This window comes from Nelusetta ayraudi, unplaced genomic scaffold (assembly GCF_046127955.1).
Source record: "Nelusetta ayraudi isolate G7.1 ecotype Tasmania unplaced genomic scaffold, CSIRO-AGI_Nayr_v1 ptg000063l, whole genome shotgun sequence".
Lineage (NCBI taxonomy): Eukaryota > Metazoa > Chordata > Actinopteri > Tetraodontiformes > Monacanthidae > Nelusetta > Nelusetta ayraudi.
In genome coordinates this window covers 2,909,382-2,930,128 of record NW_027466113.1, presented here as the reverse complement: position 1 = coordinate 2,930,128, position 20,747 = coordinate 2,909,382, and the positions used below count along the sequence as shown (strand labels likewise).

The 20,747-nt window shown below is 40.9% G+C and overlaps 3 protein-coding genes across 4 annotated transcripts; 1 reads left to right on the top strand and 2 right to left on the bottom strand.

Annotated features, from left to right (window-relative positions):
- Window positions 1-141: 141 nt before the first annotated feature.
- Window positions 142-6,112, bottom strand: fbl (fibrillarin). Its single transcript, XM_076041062.1, has 9 exons — window positions 5,956-6,112; window positions 4,290-4,418; window positions 3,638-3,790; window positions 3,188-3,282; window positions 2,384-2,554; window positions 1,935-2,067; window positions 736-848; window positions 439-584; window positions 142-345 (listed from the first exon to the last, which is right to left on the bottom strand). The coding sequence occupies exons 1-9, from the start codon at window positions 5,963-5,965 to the stop codon at window positions 321-323; spliced, it is 975 nt and encodes a 324-aa protein (XP_075897177.1). The 5' UTR covers window positions 5,966-6,112; the 3' UTR covers window positions 142-320.
- Window positions 6,113-6,386: 274 nt separating this feature from the next.
- cnih4 (cornichon family member 4) lies at window positions 6,387-10,788 on the bottom strand. 2 transcript variants are annotated; one of them, XM_076040939.1, is made up of 5 exons: window positions 10,639-10,788; window positions 9,255-9,323; window positions 8,318-8,430; window positions 7,684-7,824; window positions 6,387-7,599 (listed from the first exon to the last, which is right to left on the bottom strand). In XM_076040939.1, the coding sequence occupies exons 1-5, from the start codon at window positions 10,705-10,707 to the stop codon at window positions 7,572-7,574; spliced, it is 420 nt and encodes a 139-aa protein (XP_075897054.1). In that variant the 5' UTR covers window positions 10,708-10,788; the 3' UTR covers window positions 6,387-7,571. The 2 variants fall into 2 exon arrangements, with proteins under 2 accessions (XP_075897054.1, XP_075897055.1); XM_076040940.1 differs by lacking the exon at window positions 10,639-10,788 and adding an exon at window positions 9,435-9,921.
- Window positions 10,789-13,147: 2,359 nt separating this feature from the next.
- Window positions 13,148-20,580, top strand: gprc6a (G protein-coupled receptor, class C, group 6, member A). The gene is made up of 6 exons (XM_076041092.1): window positions 13,148-13,854; window positions 14,079-14,373; window positions 15,900-16,706; window positions 18,404-18,610; window positions 18,873-18,996; window positions 19,385-20,580. Exons 1-6 carry the CDS (start codon window positions 13,652-13,654, stop codon window positions 20,479-20,481), a joined length of 2,733 nt encoding a protein of 910 aa, XP_075897207.1. The 5' UTR covers window positions 13,148-13,651; the 3' UTR covers window positions 20,482-20,580.
- The last annotated feature ends 167 nt before the right edge of the window (window positions 20,581-20,747 follow it).

Below are 20,747 nucleotides of genomic sequence, written 5' to 3'. Positions count from 1 at the left end.
TACTGCAAGATTAACGAGTGTAGATATACAGCTATGTTGACGGCCAACGATATTGTCCCTTTGATCATTTCCAGGAGGGATCGTTTTGTTGCCATTTGGAACTTATATAATTTCATCCTGTCTTTACAAAAGGTCTAGTCATAAAAGTATTAAAATGTTTATTAAGTAAAACGTTTTGAACAGAAAGGGTCAAAATACAACAAAATACACTCTTTGAAACTTTGTTAACAGTTTATAGCACAAGAAAATTAAACAGAAAAACCAACAGAAGTATTCCATTGTACATGTATGGTGGTCCACAGATTCCCGGTGACAGCAATTTATTTCTTCTGCTTAGGAGGTGGTCTAAGGAGAGAAACAGACAATAGTTGAGCAATTTGCATTAAAAAAAAAAAAGTACAACTATGACCTATACAAAAACGCCAAACCGTCAAGTACCTGTAGACACCCACTACCACAGCGTGGTCTCTTTCATAGGGCTCCAAAGTGAGTTGTTCTTGAGGCTTCATGTTTTCAGCGCTCATTTTCTTCACCTCTGCAGCAAACACTGCCTCTGGAGCTGCAGTTGAGTCTATGCAGTTAGCCTAAAGGTTTGGAAAATCGAGAAAAATGTAAAAAATAAATAAATAATTGGCAAAAATGTCTTTCACCATCAACTCAGATTTTAGATCCACTTCTACAACTGCCATTTTCATAAATATCATGCAACTGACTCCATTCTGACGCTCAACGTACCTTTATTGAGATAACAAAGTGTCCTCCATTTTTCAGGAAGTTGTGAGCGTTCAAAGCAACAATTCTCGTCTGGTCAGGCTGGGCAACGTCGGCAAATATAACGTCCACCATGCCTAAAGAAAGTCAAATCGGTACAATAAATAAAAAAATGAAACACCATCTGGAAATAAAGTTTGACACTCGAGGTGATCAGAGGACAGATCAGATCACAAAACTCTTAATAACGCACAATTGCCTGGGAGTCAAACCACACAATTAAACTTGGAAATGAATTCCAATACTCACTCTGCAGTCTTTTATAAAACAAAGCATATTTTTTTTGATCAATTGAATGTAAAGGAAGTTTCATTAGAATTATTACACACAACCCAAGATCAGCAGTGACACATTTAATTGGCAAGTAGTAGTGTGAGAAATTTCACTGCAATTTAAGGAAATGGCACCACCTGGTGGAAAAATACAAAAATAGACCAATATCCAAATGAAATGCATTATTTTATGTAGGATGAATATGGGATCAAAACGGCTTTTGTAATGATTTCCAATTGACATTTTTTGGTCATGAATTAAAGCCATTTTAAGCTAATTTAAGTTAATTCATAATATCATGAAAGGAAAATTAAAATCTTAGCAATATTTATTCAACACATTCAAACAAACAAATTAATAAAAATTTAAGTCATTCAAGTGGACGGAGAAAAAACGAATACGGCCACAAAATAAGAAAAAGACAAAAAAATCTATAGAGGTCAACCTCTACCTTAAGGGAATGTTAAACTCCTGGGCACTAGCACCTTAACAAAAGTTGAGAGAAATTTTTGATTCTATAAAACCTCACATGGTAGACAAATTGTTCACAACTTGACAGTTTTAGTTTGGCTGATGACACAACCACATCTTGCAAAGACACCGTTTTAAAGTTTGACAGTGAAGTTGGTAACTAAAGTCAAGATGGTTATATTAATTTCTCTGGTATGGCACAAGAAGGCTCAGCCGCCCAGATCCTCCACATTCAGAAATATTATTGCGTTAAGAATTAGTAAACTGGATTGAAAAGCCACTTTGTTGGTTGTGAATAACTTGACCATTAACTTATTATCCACTGGATTGTAACACAAGTAAAAGGACAGGAGGGTTTTGTTTTGTTTTTTTGCACAATGTAAGCTTGTAGTCGTATTTGTGCCAGAGAGAAAACCTACCGACTAGCATGCGGTACTTGTGCGGGTGCCGTGCGTCTTCGATGATGGGAATAATGTTGGTGCGCTTCTTTGCCACGTTGAGAAGATCTCGACCTGATCTGTGGGAAAACTCCACTGCATAGACCAAACCTTCCTGTGATAAGGAAAAAAAAATGTATGTATGCAATTAAACACTCGTTTGTCAATATTATGTACATAGCCTGTAATCCAACTGTCCATATGATGAAAATGTCTTGTTTCTCCTTTCTTACTCTATAAATATTTTTTTCTTTTTCTTTACTGCTTTATCATTAATTAATATGATTTTCCTTCTTTTACATCACATTGGTGCTGCAATTATGTGAATTTCCCCAAGGTGGGATTGATAAAGGCTTCTACTTTTCTATTCTGTTTGTAAACACGATAATGTAATCATGACACAATTTTAACTCCAGTCAATACGAACTTACCGGTCCAACTATATCAGAAACGTGGGACACTGTTGTGCCCGAGGCAGCACCCAGGTACATGACCTTTGTCCCCGGCTTGATGTGAATCTGGTCCACTCCCCCCAAGATGGCTGCGGCCAGCTTCGAGCGGAAGGGGTTCCAGGCTCTGTATTCAATTTTAGTCTCACCTTCCTAACACGGTGTTGAAATAAAAGAGTTAACTTAATGTGAAAGTCCAACTCAACAAATTTTTGCTAGAAATAATTTAGAACTGAAGGCTAATTTATGAAAAATTAAACACATTTCAAATGTACACATAACAGGGCTGCACGCTAAAATTGCAAAGTCAATTGAAACTGGCGTGATCTAATTTCTAAATGTTTTCTAAACTCCAAGAGCTGCATAACAAACACTCCCAGTTCACTTGTATGATTTTCTCAAGCGACCCCTAAAAGCAGCATTGCTGTCGCCTGCTAACTGCATCATTACAAAAGCGAAGTAACACCACGTGATTCAGTCAAAGGTGGGTTTTTTTTGTTTTGTGTTTTAACCATATGCATGACACACTATGGTTTCATACATCACCTGGGCATCTAATGCTATTCTTATAACCAGTGTGCAAAATACCTATTAATATTCTGATTGTCCGTTCAGGAGGACAATCATCATTCTGATTGTTGCTCAATACCACTCTAAATTTCCTTAACATGCAGAATGCATTTTTATTTTTATATATATATATATATATATATATATATATATATATATATATATATATATATATATATATATATATATATATACACAGAATACAAACATTCTCACCTCCACACTGATCCTCTTTTCTCCATACACAGAATCTCCAACCACCATGTTTTTTGTCACCAAGGCATCTTCCTTACCCCTGGAAATGAACACTCCTGGGGACAGAGGACAAGATTTTCCCCATTGACTACATTTGACATTTATATTTGTCTTGAAAGTTTAAAATACTACAGATTAGGTTTATCATATTACTTCAGTCTGGTTTATAGCATTTAGCAGTAGCTCTGTTTTTAGAGAAAACCTTGCTTAGGATCCGTCCCTCATTAAGAATTATCAGCATTGATATCATGTCATACATCCGCATCAGTCGGATCAGAACTGACCAAAAACAAAAAACGGGAGCATCCAGCTGACACAATCTGCTGGTGCAACATCGATAAAAAAAAACAACGAAAAAACACTCTTCATCATCTCATAATCTACAAACAACTGTGGCCAGGGGAAACATACCTTCATGTCTGTGTGGTTCCACCAAAACTTTCCTCCCTGCTCCAAACCCTCCTCTGCCTCCTCCCCTCCCCATTCGGCCCCCCCTTCCTCTGGGAGTGCCTCTTCCACCCCCACGTCCCCGGAATCCACCACCATCTGGGGAACTGAATCCGCCTGAAAAAGAAAAGAAAAAAGACCTGCTCAAATGGACTTCATCATGTTTAATTAGTTGCAATCACTTTAATCAATTCTCTCTCAGATATATATCAATTACGATGTTAATGGAACATTTCAGCAGTGAGTAAGCCTTTGCAAAAGATAATTCAGGTGTGTGCACATGAAAAAGTTGCATGGTCGCCCCATGTTCATTAATAAATTAATAATTTGATCAATCAATCAACTTAATGTGAAGCCAGCAGCTAAAAGAACCACTATAAAGAGATTTTGTTTCCTTGGTTTGAATTTATACTAAATAACAAAACTTGAAACTTGATTGTCATGATAAAATACAAAAAAATACATCTTGGATGTTTTGTTTGTTTTATCGGATCATTGGCTCAGCGTTGGCAGATACTCAAAAAAAGAAATGACAAAGGGCAAAACGATCGTTGAGATGTCACTACTGATTGTGACCGTTTGTGAAAACACGCTCGATTATCGTCTCCAGTCTCACCTCTTCCTCCTCTGAATCCTCCTCGACCTCGATCACCGAATCCTCCTCGACCTCGATCACCGAATCCTCCTCGTCCTCCTCCTCCACCCCATCCACCTCGTCCCCCCCTGTCTCCACGAGGGCTGAAACCTGGAAGAAGAACATGGAAAAGAAAAATAAATAAATGGGAAGTCCTACAGACAGGACACAAAGACAAAGACACACACACACACACACACACACACACACACACACACACACACGTAGACTTACATACATACACACACACACACACTTAAGTTTGGGGTCAGTGACTCATTTCTGCAATGAACTCCAATATCACCAGTTTTATTCTTAAATAATGATCTTGAACGCTCTGTGATCATTGGGAGTACACAAAAATCAACCTAGATGTGCTGAACAAGTATGGGAAGATTTTAGTGTTTAATGACAACCATTTCCAATGTCTAAATCAAGGTGACTGAGAGAATTCCAAGTGTGTAAAATTCTGTGTGAACAAACTAAAAGTCAGCTGTTTTAAAGAGTCTAAAAATTAACAATGATGCTGTGTTTACTTTTAGATGATTTAGCTCAACACAACTAAGTGAGATTAGAGCACAAAGCTTTTTCTTTTTAGCAATTTTAAAGCAGTCAACTTCTGAAAAGATGGCCGCATATATTGCACAGTTTAAATGGATTCTCTAAAGTCGTGTTCACTAGCCCATGCTGACTGGTTTTCCTGCAAGAGTAATGTTCTTACGGCATTCCAGTAGATTATTTCTTGAAGGTGGTTATAATGGAGTTAAAGGCAGAAATGAGTCGGTGACCCCCAAACTTCTGAACGGTAATGTATATAATGTAATGTATATAAGCGAGCACACACACCCGTCTGGCACAGCCAGAAAGATACAAATAAAATTCCTGCTGCTGCAACATGCAATTTCACCACGCGGGATTCATAAATGTTCATTCCATTTGTCACAACAGCTTAAGTTGTCCATTTAGTTGACGTTGCGTCCTGCCCATTGGCCATTTGGGTCAAAATAAATTGGTGGGACAGAGCTCGGATTTGCTGATAACCGCTTCATTTCCCCCCCCAACATTTCGTTGTAACACGCAACCACGCTAGCCAGCGCTGCGACTCCATTGCTGGCGCATGCGCAAGATGGCCGCTAAGTGAATACGGTCCATTGCGCATGGTCGACTCGACACGTGTTGTTTTTTTTCACCCTCGTTTGTTTGCGTTCTTAAGAGCAGTCTAAGGGATTTCGATACTAATATGGTCAAACAACTACGACTTGTACGAACAACAATGAGGGCAATATATTCACATATGCCACCATCATATCGCACGTTCATTTTTAACGTTGACGTACTAACCTTTCGCTTAATAAAATACCCTTAACTTCTCGCAACCCTAAACAACCTAATGAGTATAATAATGACACAAGTAACACATTTAGAGACACGTGGAGATGTTTTTTTTTCTTCTATCTATAACACATATACATAGTCGATATACAGTGCGGAATCGGAGAACTACTCTGATAAATGTGGTGCGCAACACGTGGAGTCGATATGTGCAATCTGTATTAAGGGTAAGCGTTCACAATCCTAACATCAGAGAGTCGGAGAGCACAAATTGCAACGTTATTTTTAACTGTCGAAAAAAAATTGTGGACATTACCTGGCCTCATTTTAGTAAGAATGAGTCGTTAAGTCGGCGTTCCCACGTTGAAGCGCTGCTTCCTCTTCTTCGTCGTCTGTTTTTTTTTCTTCTTCTGCTGCTACCGCTGCTTCTTCTTCTACGGATTTTGGCGGACTACAGCTAACTGGTGCACACCGCCACCTACGGTGTCGGAGTATGTAGTGTCATGACATAAATCGTTCACTCACTACTACCACTGCTGCTACTACTACTACTACTACTAACAATAATAATAATGATAATGATAATAATAATAATAATAATAATAATAATAATAATAATAATAATAATAAATAAATAAAACCAATTTTCCTACTGTGAGAGCCACTTTTACATGTGCATGCCGCTCACAATGGCTTCAGTTGAGTTATTTGGTTTACCTGTGTACAGTAATACAATAAAGTCAAATGTTATCTTTAATGATTTTTTATTTAGAAAATATCACAGTTCCCTGCAGTAAAAGAAACAACATCAAACTGCCTGCTGATCAGAAGAAGGTCAAACATCAGCACAGTGAGTTCCATCTCCCCACATGCATCAGTGCATCGCCTCCACTCACACAGCTGCCATCCAACAGCTACGACAAAGAATAAGAATCTCATCTTCTTTTCAGTCGGAGTACAACAGGACTTCATATGGCACCACATTTACAACGTTTACAACATGACTGTTCGGATGTGTTTGTATCCTGAGCTCATAGTCAGATATTATTGATCGATCAACTGTCACAGTGTTTCCTCTACAGACACATCTCAGCTTTGTGTGTTTGTTTGTGTGTACCATACCTGACTAGAGCGCTTGGCTTTCTCAGTTGAATTGTGAAGTATTTTAACATGTATTTACAGTTACAGTGGGTTGTAAACAAGGTGTGTAGATATGATAGCCCCGTCAACTTTACAATTTGTTTTTAGTGGTGGCACCAGACCCAGCTGACTATGAGCTACATAGCATCATGTTCGCTGTTTATTAAAATCAGTATACTGTCCTGTAATTACAACACAACTTGTAAAATTCAACTTCTTCAAATCTTGTTTCTCCCTAAGAGACATGACGTGCTGGACAGGGTCCCGTTCTGTTCACACGTCGCTCGCAAAAATTTGAAGGAGTCGCTGTCGCGTGATGTCATTCGTGATTTGAAACGGCGCGCTGGTTTAAAAAAAAAAAAAAATGAATGTAGAGGAAACACTGCGTCAGTTAACATCCTGAAAAACGTGAACGTGTCTTTGAATTAGATTATCCGAATGAAGTTTTTAAACTCCAAATGAAATAAATGCGTGGCTGACAAAATAAATTGGGGTTTCACGGAAAAGAATTGCGATACAAGAAATTAAAAAATAACCGCACGGCAAAGCAACAGTGAAGAAAGTAGAAACTTTGCCCGCTTTTGACTGATGGCTTTTTGTCGTGATCGTTTTTTTGTTAGAATTACAGCAGTGGACTGTCCCAGTTACTCCAGACTTCACGAGGGTCACAAAGTGGAATTGGTGGCAGCACACGCAGCAGGCTGAACGCTGATCTGATTGCATTCGACAAGCAGGTTTGTGGGAGCAGATTGCACGGGGTGGTGGTCGGAGAGCTGAGGGGTCCGGTGTGCTTCAGTCGTTGATCAGAGCCAGGATCATGCTGGACGAGAAGAGCAGGACATGACATGAGAAAAAAAAACAATTTCAGGCTGAACTTTTTTTCCATGTGTTTCAATGCTCTCACCTGTACAAGTAAATGAAGAAGCAGAGCAGATGGTAGCCCAGTTTAATCATGGCCTCTTTCATATGAGACTTGAGCTGGCCTCGGTTATGGATCTCTGTGGGGTCAAACACGCCCATGTTCCCCATCGGAACCTTCAGGTACCTGCAGACACACACACCATGGGGAAAGAACACAGAATAGGAAAACAAAAAAACAAACTTTAAAATGGCTGGAGGGTGAGTGAGAAAATCACAGACCCTGATCCAAATAATGATAATTTGCTGCTCTGCAAACCAATAACAACCACAAAAAGGAAAAAGGGGAAAAATGTTATTGTATTGGTATTGGCACATATTTTCAGAGTATGAGTAGAGTACTCAACCAATACTGGTATCTGTATCGGTGCATCCCAAATTTTTAGTCATCAATCTGTGGATTATCTTCAAAGCCCCCACATATAGATTTTGTGACTGTGAGCATATTTCAGAAAACGGGTAAATGTATCATCATGCATTGTGAGTAATACATGTGAGTGTTACCAACATACTGAATCAAAATAATAAAACATTTTCATTTAGTTTCTAACTTTTTACCAATTCAAGATAGATGGTGCCAAATACGTATTCTCAAAAGAAAGACAGTAGTTTGACAGTACCTATAAATGTTCCAGGCCGCAACAGGTAGGTTGAGCAGGAAGATGAACCAGTGCATGGAGACCAACATTAGCATGGTGGAAAGACACTGGCCGACCATCTCTGGAATTACCCACTAGAGAAATAAAAGCATTCCGATCATTGTAAACAGTAGCATTTTGATATTTAAGTTGCAAGAAATCTGTTTAAGGTATTTAACTGTGATAAACATTGCATATAATCTTTAAATTGTGATTTAATATAGCCATCATAATGTATGTTGAGATTGTATGTTAAGATTTAAGCAATTTAGGTTAAACAGAAGTCCAAAAAAGATGCTTGAAAATAAACAAGTTCATGGTGACTAATCGAAAAAATAATTGATAGATTAGTTGACAACAAAAATAATTGTTAGTTTCAGACCTGATTTCATCACATATATCTTTAGTTACACAAAAGTAAAGTTGTATTTATGCTAAATTGTATTTGCCTTTGGGGAATGTATATATGCATCTGTATTAAAGGGATTACAACTTGACTGAGTTATTTCCCCCTCCACTCAGTGTAGTGGAATGATGCATCGTCTGTAGCCACAAATGTATTTCCCAGCAATGTGAGGAGATAAAAAACAAAGACAGATGGGTGAGAAAGAAACTGCAAGTGTTTGTATTGAAATAGTCAATAAAATTGGAGCAATCTGATCGGCAAGAATGAAACATTCACTGAAGGAGGAGTTGACAGGTGTCACACTGGCACTGACCCTTAACATCCCCAAAAAATATTTCAATTTGGAGTGATTCCATTGGTTGGGCATTCATAAAACTGTGATCCTTTCTTGGCACAACAGGGGCTAGGCTCGGAAATTAGACAGACTTTGAAGGGCAGAGGGGAATGGAGGCGGGTCGGGGGGGGGGGGGGGGCACATCTGTTACACATACAGTGTGTTAAGTAAGGACCTACTTTATTCAGCTTCGAGCAACAAGCTCTGGCATTGATGTAGTCACATTCTAGATCAGATAGGGTGATGATCTGAAAACAAAGTCAAGGCACCATATGGACAGTTTTTAATATGTTCACAAACGCACATGTACACGCACGTTGAGAGATTAATTATGAAAACCTTGTGAATTAATGCAAAACCTCCATGATGAACATGTGACTTCCATCGAGTCTCATGCAACGACGACTGCTCACTCCACAGCCGCAGAGGAGCCTCAGAATGTCTGGGCTCACGACTGCCCACTACCTGTAAGCAAGAGAACTGCCCTGCCTCACCCAGCTCCTCTCCTCTCTTCACTGCCGCTGTCGGATCGCTGAGCACACGTAACAGGTTAAACACATTTATTAGATATACAACATCTGCTGAGCTATGGAAAGTCTGTTTGAGGGGGGCATATATTAAAAGTGCTTCGAAAATTTTGGTTGGCGACATACAGAGACGCTCCCATTGCATGGCACAGCCCAGTTTGTGTGCGGTTGCGCAATCCGAGGGGGACTGCCCACCGCTGCCTCACAGTGTTTCTCTCTCTTCCCTGGAATGCGGAAATGAGAAAATTTTGTTTTCATGCCAAATTGCTCAAGTTAATGGCGAATTGGCTCGATTTCAATTAGTCCAAACCGTTCATGAATACATATATATATATATATATATATATATAAAAATAATCATATATTTGTTTGTTATATATTTTATTTTTTGCCCCATGACGGGTGAGGCTCTGACGCCAGTGGCCGCACGTCGTCACTGATTTCAACCAATCAATACCAAACAACTTCTCCCCTTCCTGAGCCCAATACAAGTATTTCACAACCCGTAGTTTCTTAGAAAAGGCACGGAAAGTATTTAAAATTACCACTAGTCCAACATGATCGTAATTCTTTTGTGTGTGTGCCAATAACACTGAGGCTGGTGAGTTGATGAGACTTGTGAAGTCTTGTCGTTCCGTTCCAGTGCTAAACGAAACCAGTCTGGGTGGAATTGGGGTAGTTTCTTTCAATGACGCTAATGCAGTTTGAAACAGAAAACAAGCAACTTTACCGCGCCATTTTCTGTCACGGTTAATTTTTGTTTTCATAAGACAACGTACCGCTAGCTAATGCTAATTTCTCCTTGTGCGCATGTCTCCCTTAATCGATTTATGAACCGATTTACATGCACAGCGTGCTAAATTAATCGACGTTTCACCCATTTGCAGAACAGCAGCACTTCATCAGAGAAAGCTAGCCTCTTGGCTAACCAGAATCACAATAACTAAAACATGTCAGCGTTACTTAAAACAATATAACCTCTACTTGGAGAGTTACGCTCCGGGCTTGCGAGACGATGCCATAAGCAAAAGGATACAAAAAAGACGGAGAGAAAAATCAGTCCACAACAGTCCACGAGCGAGAAGATAAACACCGCCGCTTCCATTTTCTTCCTCCGACAGTAGTTAGGCTTCACTTCCGACGGCCACCCACTCGGTGCAACCAAAAGCCCAGAGTGTTTGTGACTCTGCCCTCTCTCGGCCGGGAGAACAATTGTCGAACACACGATCATTAGAGCCCAGGTATGGGCAAACTAAGGCCCGGTGACCATATGCGGCCCGCTAAACGTTTTAAAGCAACTCTAGGTAACTTTTCAACCATAAATTTATGATTCCAAACTCAGTAAAGCGGTAGATAAACGATTAATAGGATCAATGGTGCCGCCTCGGCAGCGAGAGGGGGGTTGTGCCGGCTGTAACTGCACTGTGTAACTTTCACGCACGACCCGACACGCCTTCATGTGTCATCATTACATATAGGGCGAACCACTTAACGGCAACGTCATACGTTTATTTAGAGGCGGTTTTACATGCTACTATTACAAATACATAAGATTGTAAAATGACGGAATGGAACCCAATAAGTAATCTCGATGAAAGACAAAGTCATAAAAGTATTGAACGTTTCCTACAACGTTATTGACGATGTCTGTTTTGCATTGTTTGCATTGCATGTGTTTTTCGAGCGCTCCAGCTAGGCGACTATTTGTATATTCCCACATCAATAAACTAGCGCTGCAGCGTGTTTACCTCGTCAATTTGTCATTTCCATCGAAAGTTAGCTAGAGTTGCTTTAAATCCGGCCCTCCAAACTTGAAGAAATTATGTTTAAAGTCTGGAAGTCATAAAATAGCTGTATTTCATCCATGTTTTCCAGTGTTTTAAAAGTAATTTCAACAAAGAGCTAAATACAGTGGGGCTTCAAAGACACATTTTGTTGTTAATTTTCAATTGACATTAACGCAGACGTTTTCTGCATATCCCATGATATACTTTTTCCTCCTATGAGGTGGGTCACCAAAACACTCCATCCATCTCAAATTAGGACCCGCTGTGGCCCACCAATCAAAAAGTTCTGCCCCTGTTCTAGCCTGAGGCTGTATTTAATAGAATAGAATAAAAATCAAGCAAGGTTTCTCTCCAATTCGAGCTAGTTGCTGCACCTGTCAGGAAAGAGATTAAAAAAACAAAAAAACAACTCACTGATGTCAGGTGTTGGTGGACTCAAATGCACGACAGGCACTGATGCAGTTTAAGATGTTTATTAAAGCAGGGAGGTCGGGCAGTCCAGGGTCGAGAACCAGTGCAAGCGGTGGTAGAGGCAGGCGGGATTGGCGTCGGGGACGGGCGGAGGTCGATAACAGGGAAAGGATCCAAACGGGGCAGACGAGGGACGTAGTCAGAGTCAAGCAGGGTCGTTACTGGGGAATCGGTCTGAGGACGAGGCGAAGGCAGGGTCGAAGACGGGCTGTCAACCAGGGAACGAAGGAGCAGCACAACAAGGAGACAGGCGCTAGAGTACTGGCACAAGGCAAAACAGATAATCTGGCAACAGGGTAACACGGGAGACTGGTTAATAAAGGCAGTGCAGATCACAGACGAAGATTGTTGGCTATCAAGATCACAGGCGCAGACCGTGACAACTGACACCCCCAGCTCAGAAAGTCAGACCATACTGATCTTACCAGACATTAAAGGTCACCTGTTATACTAATTTTCGGGCTTTATTATTAGACAAGAATATCTGCACAATTTACGTCCACACATAGCACAAAGCAGGAAGAGCTCTATACAACCCATGTTACCATGCTGGCAGCGTGAACATCGAAATCAAAATCGCTGCCTCTTCAGTTTCGCTGCCAGCGAACACAACACACATAACAAGCAGAGCACGGAATTAGCGGTGGTGGCTAACAGTTCATCAACACCGATTCAGCGGTTGTACGTTGCAAGTAGTCTTAAAATGAATGTTGCTTGAGGTCACAATACACTCACAGTCCTCATACATGTTTTCAATATGACTATTCTCTCGCCGTCCACCGGCCGAGTCAAGCCCGTCTCACTCCCGTTGCCGACTGGACGAGAGGGGTCTGGCTGCAGACCGGTGTTCCATCGCATCCGCATTAGGCTGAACAAACCTCCAACATTTTCTTTATTCGTCGACGGTTGTGGTCCTTGGTGCTTCGGTAGTCGCTCGGTATTTTTTATTTTATATTTTTTAATTTCCGAAAAAACATTTTCTTGGAGCAGCGCATTGTGGAATCACTTCCGGGGCAGAGCAGGGGAGGGCGGAACCAGTCCGAGAGTGTGCCGGAGCTTGGCCATGAAAGGGGATCCGGCACACAATGGCGTCATTCCGTGCCCAGTGTTGAAAAAATCTCTGTGAACAGAGCGTTTAGAACCATGCCCAACAATTTGCAGGATTCACGTCCAAACGCATGAACGTCATTATTTGACGATATCGAGATCGTTTGACGATAGGGTTCAACATTGTAACAGTTTTTAAAGCTCAGAAAAGTGGAAAAGCATCATAGGTCCCCTTTAATATTTATTCTGCAATTATAGTTAATAGGGTGGATTGAAATGTTGGCATCAGTGGGCAATACTTTGTACTTTCATATAATATATATTTCCAACTATCAATAATTTAGTTTTGTTAGTTTTCTTGTAAACCAGGAACAAACAAAAAAAACAAAACAAATTGTGTCTGTTTATCCACAATTGTTCCATGACAGTATTTGTGTTTGAAAAACTTTTTTTCCATCCCTGCAGAACGGTGAGGTGTTGGTAACGCAGCAACAATTGATGGTTACTGCTGCTTCGAGGTTTAGAGTGACTCACCCTGCCGTCAGCCACAAAGAAGTGGGCAGGGCTTCAGGGAAGAATTTGAGAATTGTAAAACCATAGGGGGGAAAAGGGGAGGGTTTTTTCTACTCTATGATACTGGAAAGGGAGAGTATCACTCTGCTGCAGGCGTATAATCACAGAGAGGTAAACAACAAGGAAGGAAGGTGAGGGGAAAGAGAACGACTCAGAAGAAGAAGCAGTAACATGGCACATATTTCTCTGTGGATTTACGTCCATATCACACTTTTATTGACTAATCTGGATGTAGGATGCGCAGCTAAGCAGCAGGGTACCAAGGTTCAAGCTGTGACAGCCCCCGGGGATATTGTTATTGGAGGAATATTTCCCATTCATGAATCCGTACACAAGGATGTATCATTCAAACCCTTTGGACAACCATGTATCAGGTCAGAAGAGTCATTTTGATGTATTAATGATACATATAATATAATATATATACATGTATACATATATATTAATGAAGGTGAAAGAGAAATAAATATGTTTAACTATTAGTAACACAAACTTAATTTGAGATTTTACAAGTCTAAATTTAAAAATAATTATATTGTTTTAAACTTTTTCTTTTTTTTTTTTAACATTACTTTAATTTTATTTGATTTTTTTTTAGGATTCAGGAAAGCGGTTTAACAGAGGCCCTGGCCATGATAAATGCCATCCAGCTGATGAATAAATCCCCTTTGCTGGCTGAAGTTAACGTTTCACTGGGCTACTGCATCGTGGACTCTTGCACTGATGTCAGCGCGGCGCTGAGAGCCACGCAGGACTGGTCTCGGCAGGAGAACCAATGCAGTGGAAGCAGCCCCTCCGTCTGCAGTCAGCCAGTGATGGCTGTTGTTGGGCCCTATCACTCGGAAATAGCCATTGCATTAGCACAGCATTTGACTTTACAGATGATCCCTATGGTAAGAACTTAAAAAGGAAAAAGGATGTCACACTTCATTGTGTAGTGTATGCATGTGAAGCAGAAGGCCAGCGTTGCATTGCTGGCTACATTCATATCAGACGGAGCATCATAATCATCGCCAGAAGTGGGAGGTAACCAAGTACAAATACTTGGTTACTTCCCGTCACTGTACATAAGATTTTTCAGATATCTGTTCTTCACTTGAGTATTACTTGAGTATTTCTTTTTCAGACAGCTTTTTACCTCCACTTACATTAGTACACAAATATCTGAACTTTCCACCTCCATCTGTTGAGACCATCTGTTGGTTACTTTTGTGTTTAAAAGTGTTTAAAAAGGTAAAAAATTCTGTTAAAAAGGAAGTTGTTGTAGCTTGAGGTGGAGCTACTTTAACTCTGCTGTTGGGTAGTTGAATATCAAATCCGATATTTTAGAGAGAGATTATTTTACAATACATCCGCTTTGGGTCAATATAGTCAGTTCAGTCCAGTCCAGAATATTCAGTTTTTGCAAAATTATCAATGAATATAATGTTTGGCGACACGGTGGCGCAGTGGTTAGCGCTGCCGCCTCACAGCAAGAAGGTCGTGGGTTCGATTCTGGGGCCCAGGCCTGGGACCTTTCTGTGTAGAGTTTGCATGTTCTCCCTGTGTCTGCGTGGGTTCTCTCCGGGTTCTCCGGCTTCCTCCCACAGTCCAAAAACATGCATGTGAGGTCAATTGAACATTCTAAATTGTGCATGTGAGTGTGAATGGTTGTCTGTTTCTATGTGGCCCTGCGATGAACTGGCAACTTGTCCAGGGTGTCACCCTGCCTTTGCCCTAAGATAGCTGGGATAGGCTCCAGCAGACCCCCGTGACCCTGAATTGGAATAAGCGGGTATAGAAGATGAATGAATATAATGTTTCATTATTGTCAATTCTTTTGACATTTTTACTTTTTACTTAAGTACATTTCACTTACTTCTACTTGAGTAAATGAGTTCAATCAGTACTTTTACTAGAGTATTTTTTATCCATACTTTTCCTTGAGTACAGAATGTAAAATAGAAAATATTGCCACCTCTGATCATTGCTTCCTCTCCCAGGCAAAGATGGTTGATGGCTGTGTTTTTGTTAACGTTGAAGAGCACAATGCAGGATAAAGACGGCAGTCACTCTATGTGGGTAATAAAGTGGGAGCCAGAGTTCATAATATGATCCTATATTTACACTACAGTCACAGCCGTTGGTTTATCTGTGTGCGCCTTTATTTTCAAAAATGTGGGTATATGTGGGTTCTAGTGCATGTTTGTAGAGGAAGGTAGATGGGGAATTTTCCTGGCAAAAATAAAATGCCTCCCATAAAAAACGTCTTCCTTTACGTAGATTCAACATGCTCTTCCAGTGAGGTGGTTGACAGTATAAGCCATCTTTGTAGAATCAGTTAAAGATCTGATAATTCTGATAAGAATTTTAACTTTTCAGACTTAAAATTCTTATCAAAAACTCAGAGTATTTTTTTTTGTGTTCCTGTTTTTCACAGATCAGTTATTCATCAACCGCTGATATTTTAAGTGACAAGAGACGATTCCCAAATTTCATGCGGACAATCCCCAATGACAAGCATCAGACATCCGCCATGATCAGTCTGCTCAGACACTACGGCTGGAACTGGGTGGGGATAATTACCACAGATGGAAACTATGGACTTTCAGCTCTGGAAGACTTCTTATCCCAAGCCTCTGAACAGAGAATCTGTGTGGCGTTCAAATCCGTCCTTCCTGCATTTGTCGGCAGCGAGCGCATTCACTCGGCCATAAAGAAGACTGCTGAAACAGTGCATGCGAATCCGAAAGCGCAGGTGATTGTGTCATTTGTCCAACCAGTTCACATGAAGTACCTCTACCAGCAGCTCAAGAGTCAGACTCTGACAATGGGAGGACGTGCCGGGTCAATGAGGAGATTGTGGTTGGCAAGTGACAGCTGGTCATCCTCCGCCTCCACTGCGAGTAGTAATCTTTCCATGGAGGACATTGGACACGTCGTGGGCTTTCAATTCAAAAGTAGACCCATGACGTCTTTCAATGAGTACCTGAACACATTGGGTGCTGCGGGGGAAAATATCGAAGACGGCAACCCTTTCATGTGGGAGTACTACGTGCAGCTCAATGCCAGTGAAAACACAGACAAGGCCAAACTGGCGCTAAAAGCGCTGCGCACTCTCAGCCAAAGTGCCCGCGTGGACACGATCTTCAGCATTGAGATGGCTGTAAGCGCCATCGCTCAAGCCGTGGCCACGAGTTGCAAGAGTGAAGGCCGCAAAGCACTGCAAACGTTGCAACCCTGGGAGGTACTGATGACTGTGTGTCGCTTGTATAGTGCAACCATGCACTGCGTATAGATGAGATAACTCATTGTCACATAGAACCATTGGTAGATCGAGCAAAAACCCAAGACCAGTCTCTTAAAATTTAGCTTAAAGGTTAAAGGTCACACGGTGGCGAAGTGGTTTTGCGCTGCTGCCTCACAGCAAGAAGGTTGTGGGTTCAATTCCGGGCCTGGGACCTTCCTGTGTGGGTTCTCCAGCTTCCTTCCACAGTCAAAAAAACGTGAATGAGAGGTGAATTGGAAACTCTAAATTGTCCATAGGTGTGTATATGAGTGCGACTGGTTGTTTGTCTCCATGTGGCCCTGTGATGAACTGCCGACTTGTCCAGGGTGTCACTCTGCCTTCGCCTTATGACAGCAGACCCCTGTAACCCTGAGCTCAGGAAGAAGCGGGTATTGAAAATGGATGGGTGGATGGATGGAAGGTAAAAGGTTCAGTCGCAAGGGTTCCAAACCTTTTTCGACCCAAGATCTACTTTTCAAGTAGCCAACCTCCAGAGAGCTAACAGTCCAGCCTGCAGTAACCAACCTTACAACACTTTTCCTTGTCACACAACCACTAGACATCAAACCTCCCTCTCTCAAACAAACACACGCACACACAAATTCCTCTCACGCAGTTGCCAGTTTGCATAGTGCACTGTAAGGGCATATTGTTGTGGCAATATTATTTGCAAGTGCGTATCTCTCTATCTGTGCGCGTAATCAAGATCTATGTGTGCTCTGTGCGAGCGTCTTCCGATCTGTGTGTGTGTGTAATCAGATTTGCGTGTGAGTGTCATCAATTGCAGCTCAGACAGGAGCTCTCGATTTCACACATGATTTGTTTTTGCAGCTGCAGATCTGCAAATGTGTAGAAGTTGAGTTGTCAGTAACTTCGAAGTTGCTTTGCCCTGAAATTTCTCCAGATCTCTGTAAGCCTTTACACGGTGTATTCCACGGCAGCCATCCTTCTATTGCATCTATTTTTTGTGGTTTTAGACCAACTACAGCGTTTATTTTCAACAGTTTGAAGATTTTAGAATTTCATTAGTTCTAAATTTGAGGAATTTTAAGATTGTTTCCCCCAAATTGGGCTGAGCTACTACCAGCTGGCGTTTTTACAAAATGTGATGCTCTACCAGTGTACACTGTACTGCCCTCACGACGCGTTCACTCATGCGAGGCTAGACAGTCAGTGAACAGGTGGAAGAAATCACACAAGGCTTAACTTTTCTTGTATTCTTCTTCTTGGGATCTTTATGTTTGCAAAACTGAAACATTACAGAAAATGTAGAAAAAAAGAGTGTTGCATTAAAAACATGTACATACAACATGCACACTATAACACAACACATACTAAATATAACTTAACTCAACTGAGCTACGTGCTAATTTACATACACACAGGCTATTGCTAGCTAACGACACGTATAAATAAACCATCACAAAAAGAGCGTGATAGAAACAAAATATTATTGGAACTTCTGCGCAGCATAGTTACGACACAACACAACTTATCAGACAAATGATTTCCGAGGCTGGAACGTCTGAATTCGGCAACATGAACTCCGTAGCTTCTGCGGTGTGACTGCTGAGTGTCATACGAGTCCCTCTGAGTGCAGTACTAACTATGAATGCTACATTATGACTGATACAAAATGATCTCATGTCCTACAGATGCTAAAAACCCTGAGAATGCAGGAATTTAGCTTTAATGGAGGGCGGTATGAGTTTGACATGAACGGAGATATGAACCTGGGCTATGATATCACCATGTGGAGATGGGATGGAAAGAAAATTGACGAAAATATTGTCGCAGCGTACCATCTCGCCTTCAACAACTTCACGCACTACAGCACAGCCACGCATCTCCACGATCTGAAGGTAAGCCCTTTCGTTTCTGCCCTGATGTAATTTTCTATAAAGAGAAACCCTTTGATGTAAACATAGAAATATGTGTTGACTAAAAACATAAGATCTGACCCAAACAATTTTTATACGAGTTCGAACACCACAAACCTAAAAAAACATAGTTTGTGTGAAACGTTCAATGAAGTGTGATAGAATGTCATAAAATTGTACATTTAAAAAAATCCAAAGACAATAAAAAAAATACTCATTGTCACTCTTTCCCTGCTTTCCTCAGCACATCGTCTCCAAATGCTCAGACAGCTGCGATCCTGGAGAGTTTAAGAAAACAGCTGAGGGGCAACACATCTGTTGTTATGAGTGCATCAACTGCACTGAGAATTACTATTCTAATATGCCTGGTAAGACTCTTATATCCATTCAGTGTTCACTGTGTACATGCTATAGTTTTCTGCATTTCATTTTACATTTGAAATGTTCTGAATTGTCATTTGATCTCCATGGTTTGAGTTTGTCTTGCAATAATAAGCAAAGCTGAAGTGGCTTTGCTAGCCGAACATATGCTAACATATCATAGCTGTTATAGCTAGCAAAGCCATGGATGTGCGTGAGTAAATATGCATAATTTTTACTGTGTAAACTATGATGGTATGTTTAGTAAGGTGTACTTTTTTGAGTACTTTTAACTGCAGCAGTGAACACAAACATCCTTGTGCTTTTATTTTGAGAGCTGAATTTGTGTTAGTTTGTATTCTCATTTTTACAGTGTGTATTTGCCCCCCACCATAGATATGGACCAGTGTCTGAGTTGTGACCCAGACACAGAGTGGTCTCCAAGGGGAAGCCGCACATGTTACGCCAAGGAGCTACTCTTCTTCTCATGGGAAGATAGCTTTGCTATTGTGCTACTAGCATTCTCTGTCCTTGGCATCCTCTTGACTTTGCTGGTTTCAGCTCTCTTTCTGCACCAGCGCGACACCCCTGTGGTCAAAGCTGCTGGAGGACCGCTGAGCCAGGTCATTTTGCTGTCTCTGGTCAGCAGTTACATCAGTTCTATGCTGTTTGTTGGTCGGCCCAACACTCTCCAGTGTAAAGCTCGGCAGGTGCTCTTTGGCATAAGCTTTACCCTCTGCGTATCCTGCATCTTGGTCAAGAGTCTCCAGATCTTACTAGCCTTCCAGTTTGACCCAGTGCTGCAGGAGGTCTTGAGAAAGTTCTACAAGCCTTACGGAATTATCATCACATGCGTGGCCTTACAGGTCATAACCTGCATCTGTTGGTTGGTCCTCCAGAGCCCATTCCATCACGTCAGCAGACAAACAACAACTTTGCTGGAGTACTGTCACGAGGGCTCATATTTGGCCTTTGGGGTGATGCTAGGCTACATAACGATCTTAGCCTTTGTCTGCTTCATCTGTGCATTTAAGGGACGCAAACTGCCACAGAACTACAATGAAGCTAAATTTATTACTTTTAGCATGCTGCTTTACCTTATCTCCTGGCTGCTTTTTATTCCTGTGTATGTTACCACTACAGGGGTGTACCTCCCAGCCGTGGAGATGGTCGTCATTCTAATCTCCACCTATGGAATCCTCAGTTGTCATTTTTTCCCCAAGTGCTATATTATCATTTTTAAAAAGGAGCAAAACACAAAGAGTGTTTTTGAAAGAAAAGTGTATGAATATTCCAACAAAAGGATGGATTCTGTCTTTGTGTCTGGTCATTCGGGGTCCCTGAAACAATCCAGAGTTAAACATGAAAAGATTTTGACCTTTTCTGTACTTAAAGCCAATTCCCCAAAGGTTAGTGAATTTAAAACCTGCTATATCACTTATCTAGGAACTTCAGTCACACACCATTGCCGCAGAAGAAGCAAAAGCCTATGAACTATTAACACATTTCTATCACAACATCCCTTTTAATACTTTAAAGCAGTCCAATCCAGTCTTTCTCACTGTTTGAATGTAAAAATAAAATATACAAACTATTTCTATGAACTAATTAAGAGTGATTTATTTGTTTATTCCGGTTGTGCTAGGATATTTTATTAGTGTAGCTAAGGTGTTGCTGGCCATTCCAACAACCAAAAATGGAGCCTAAAAATTGGAACAATAGGAATTGTTATTCTTATTATTGATGTTGCGCATGGACG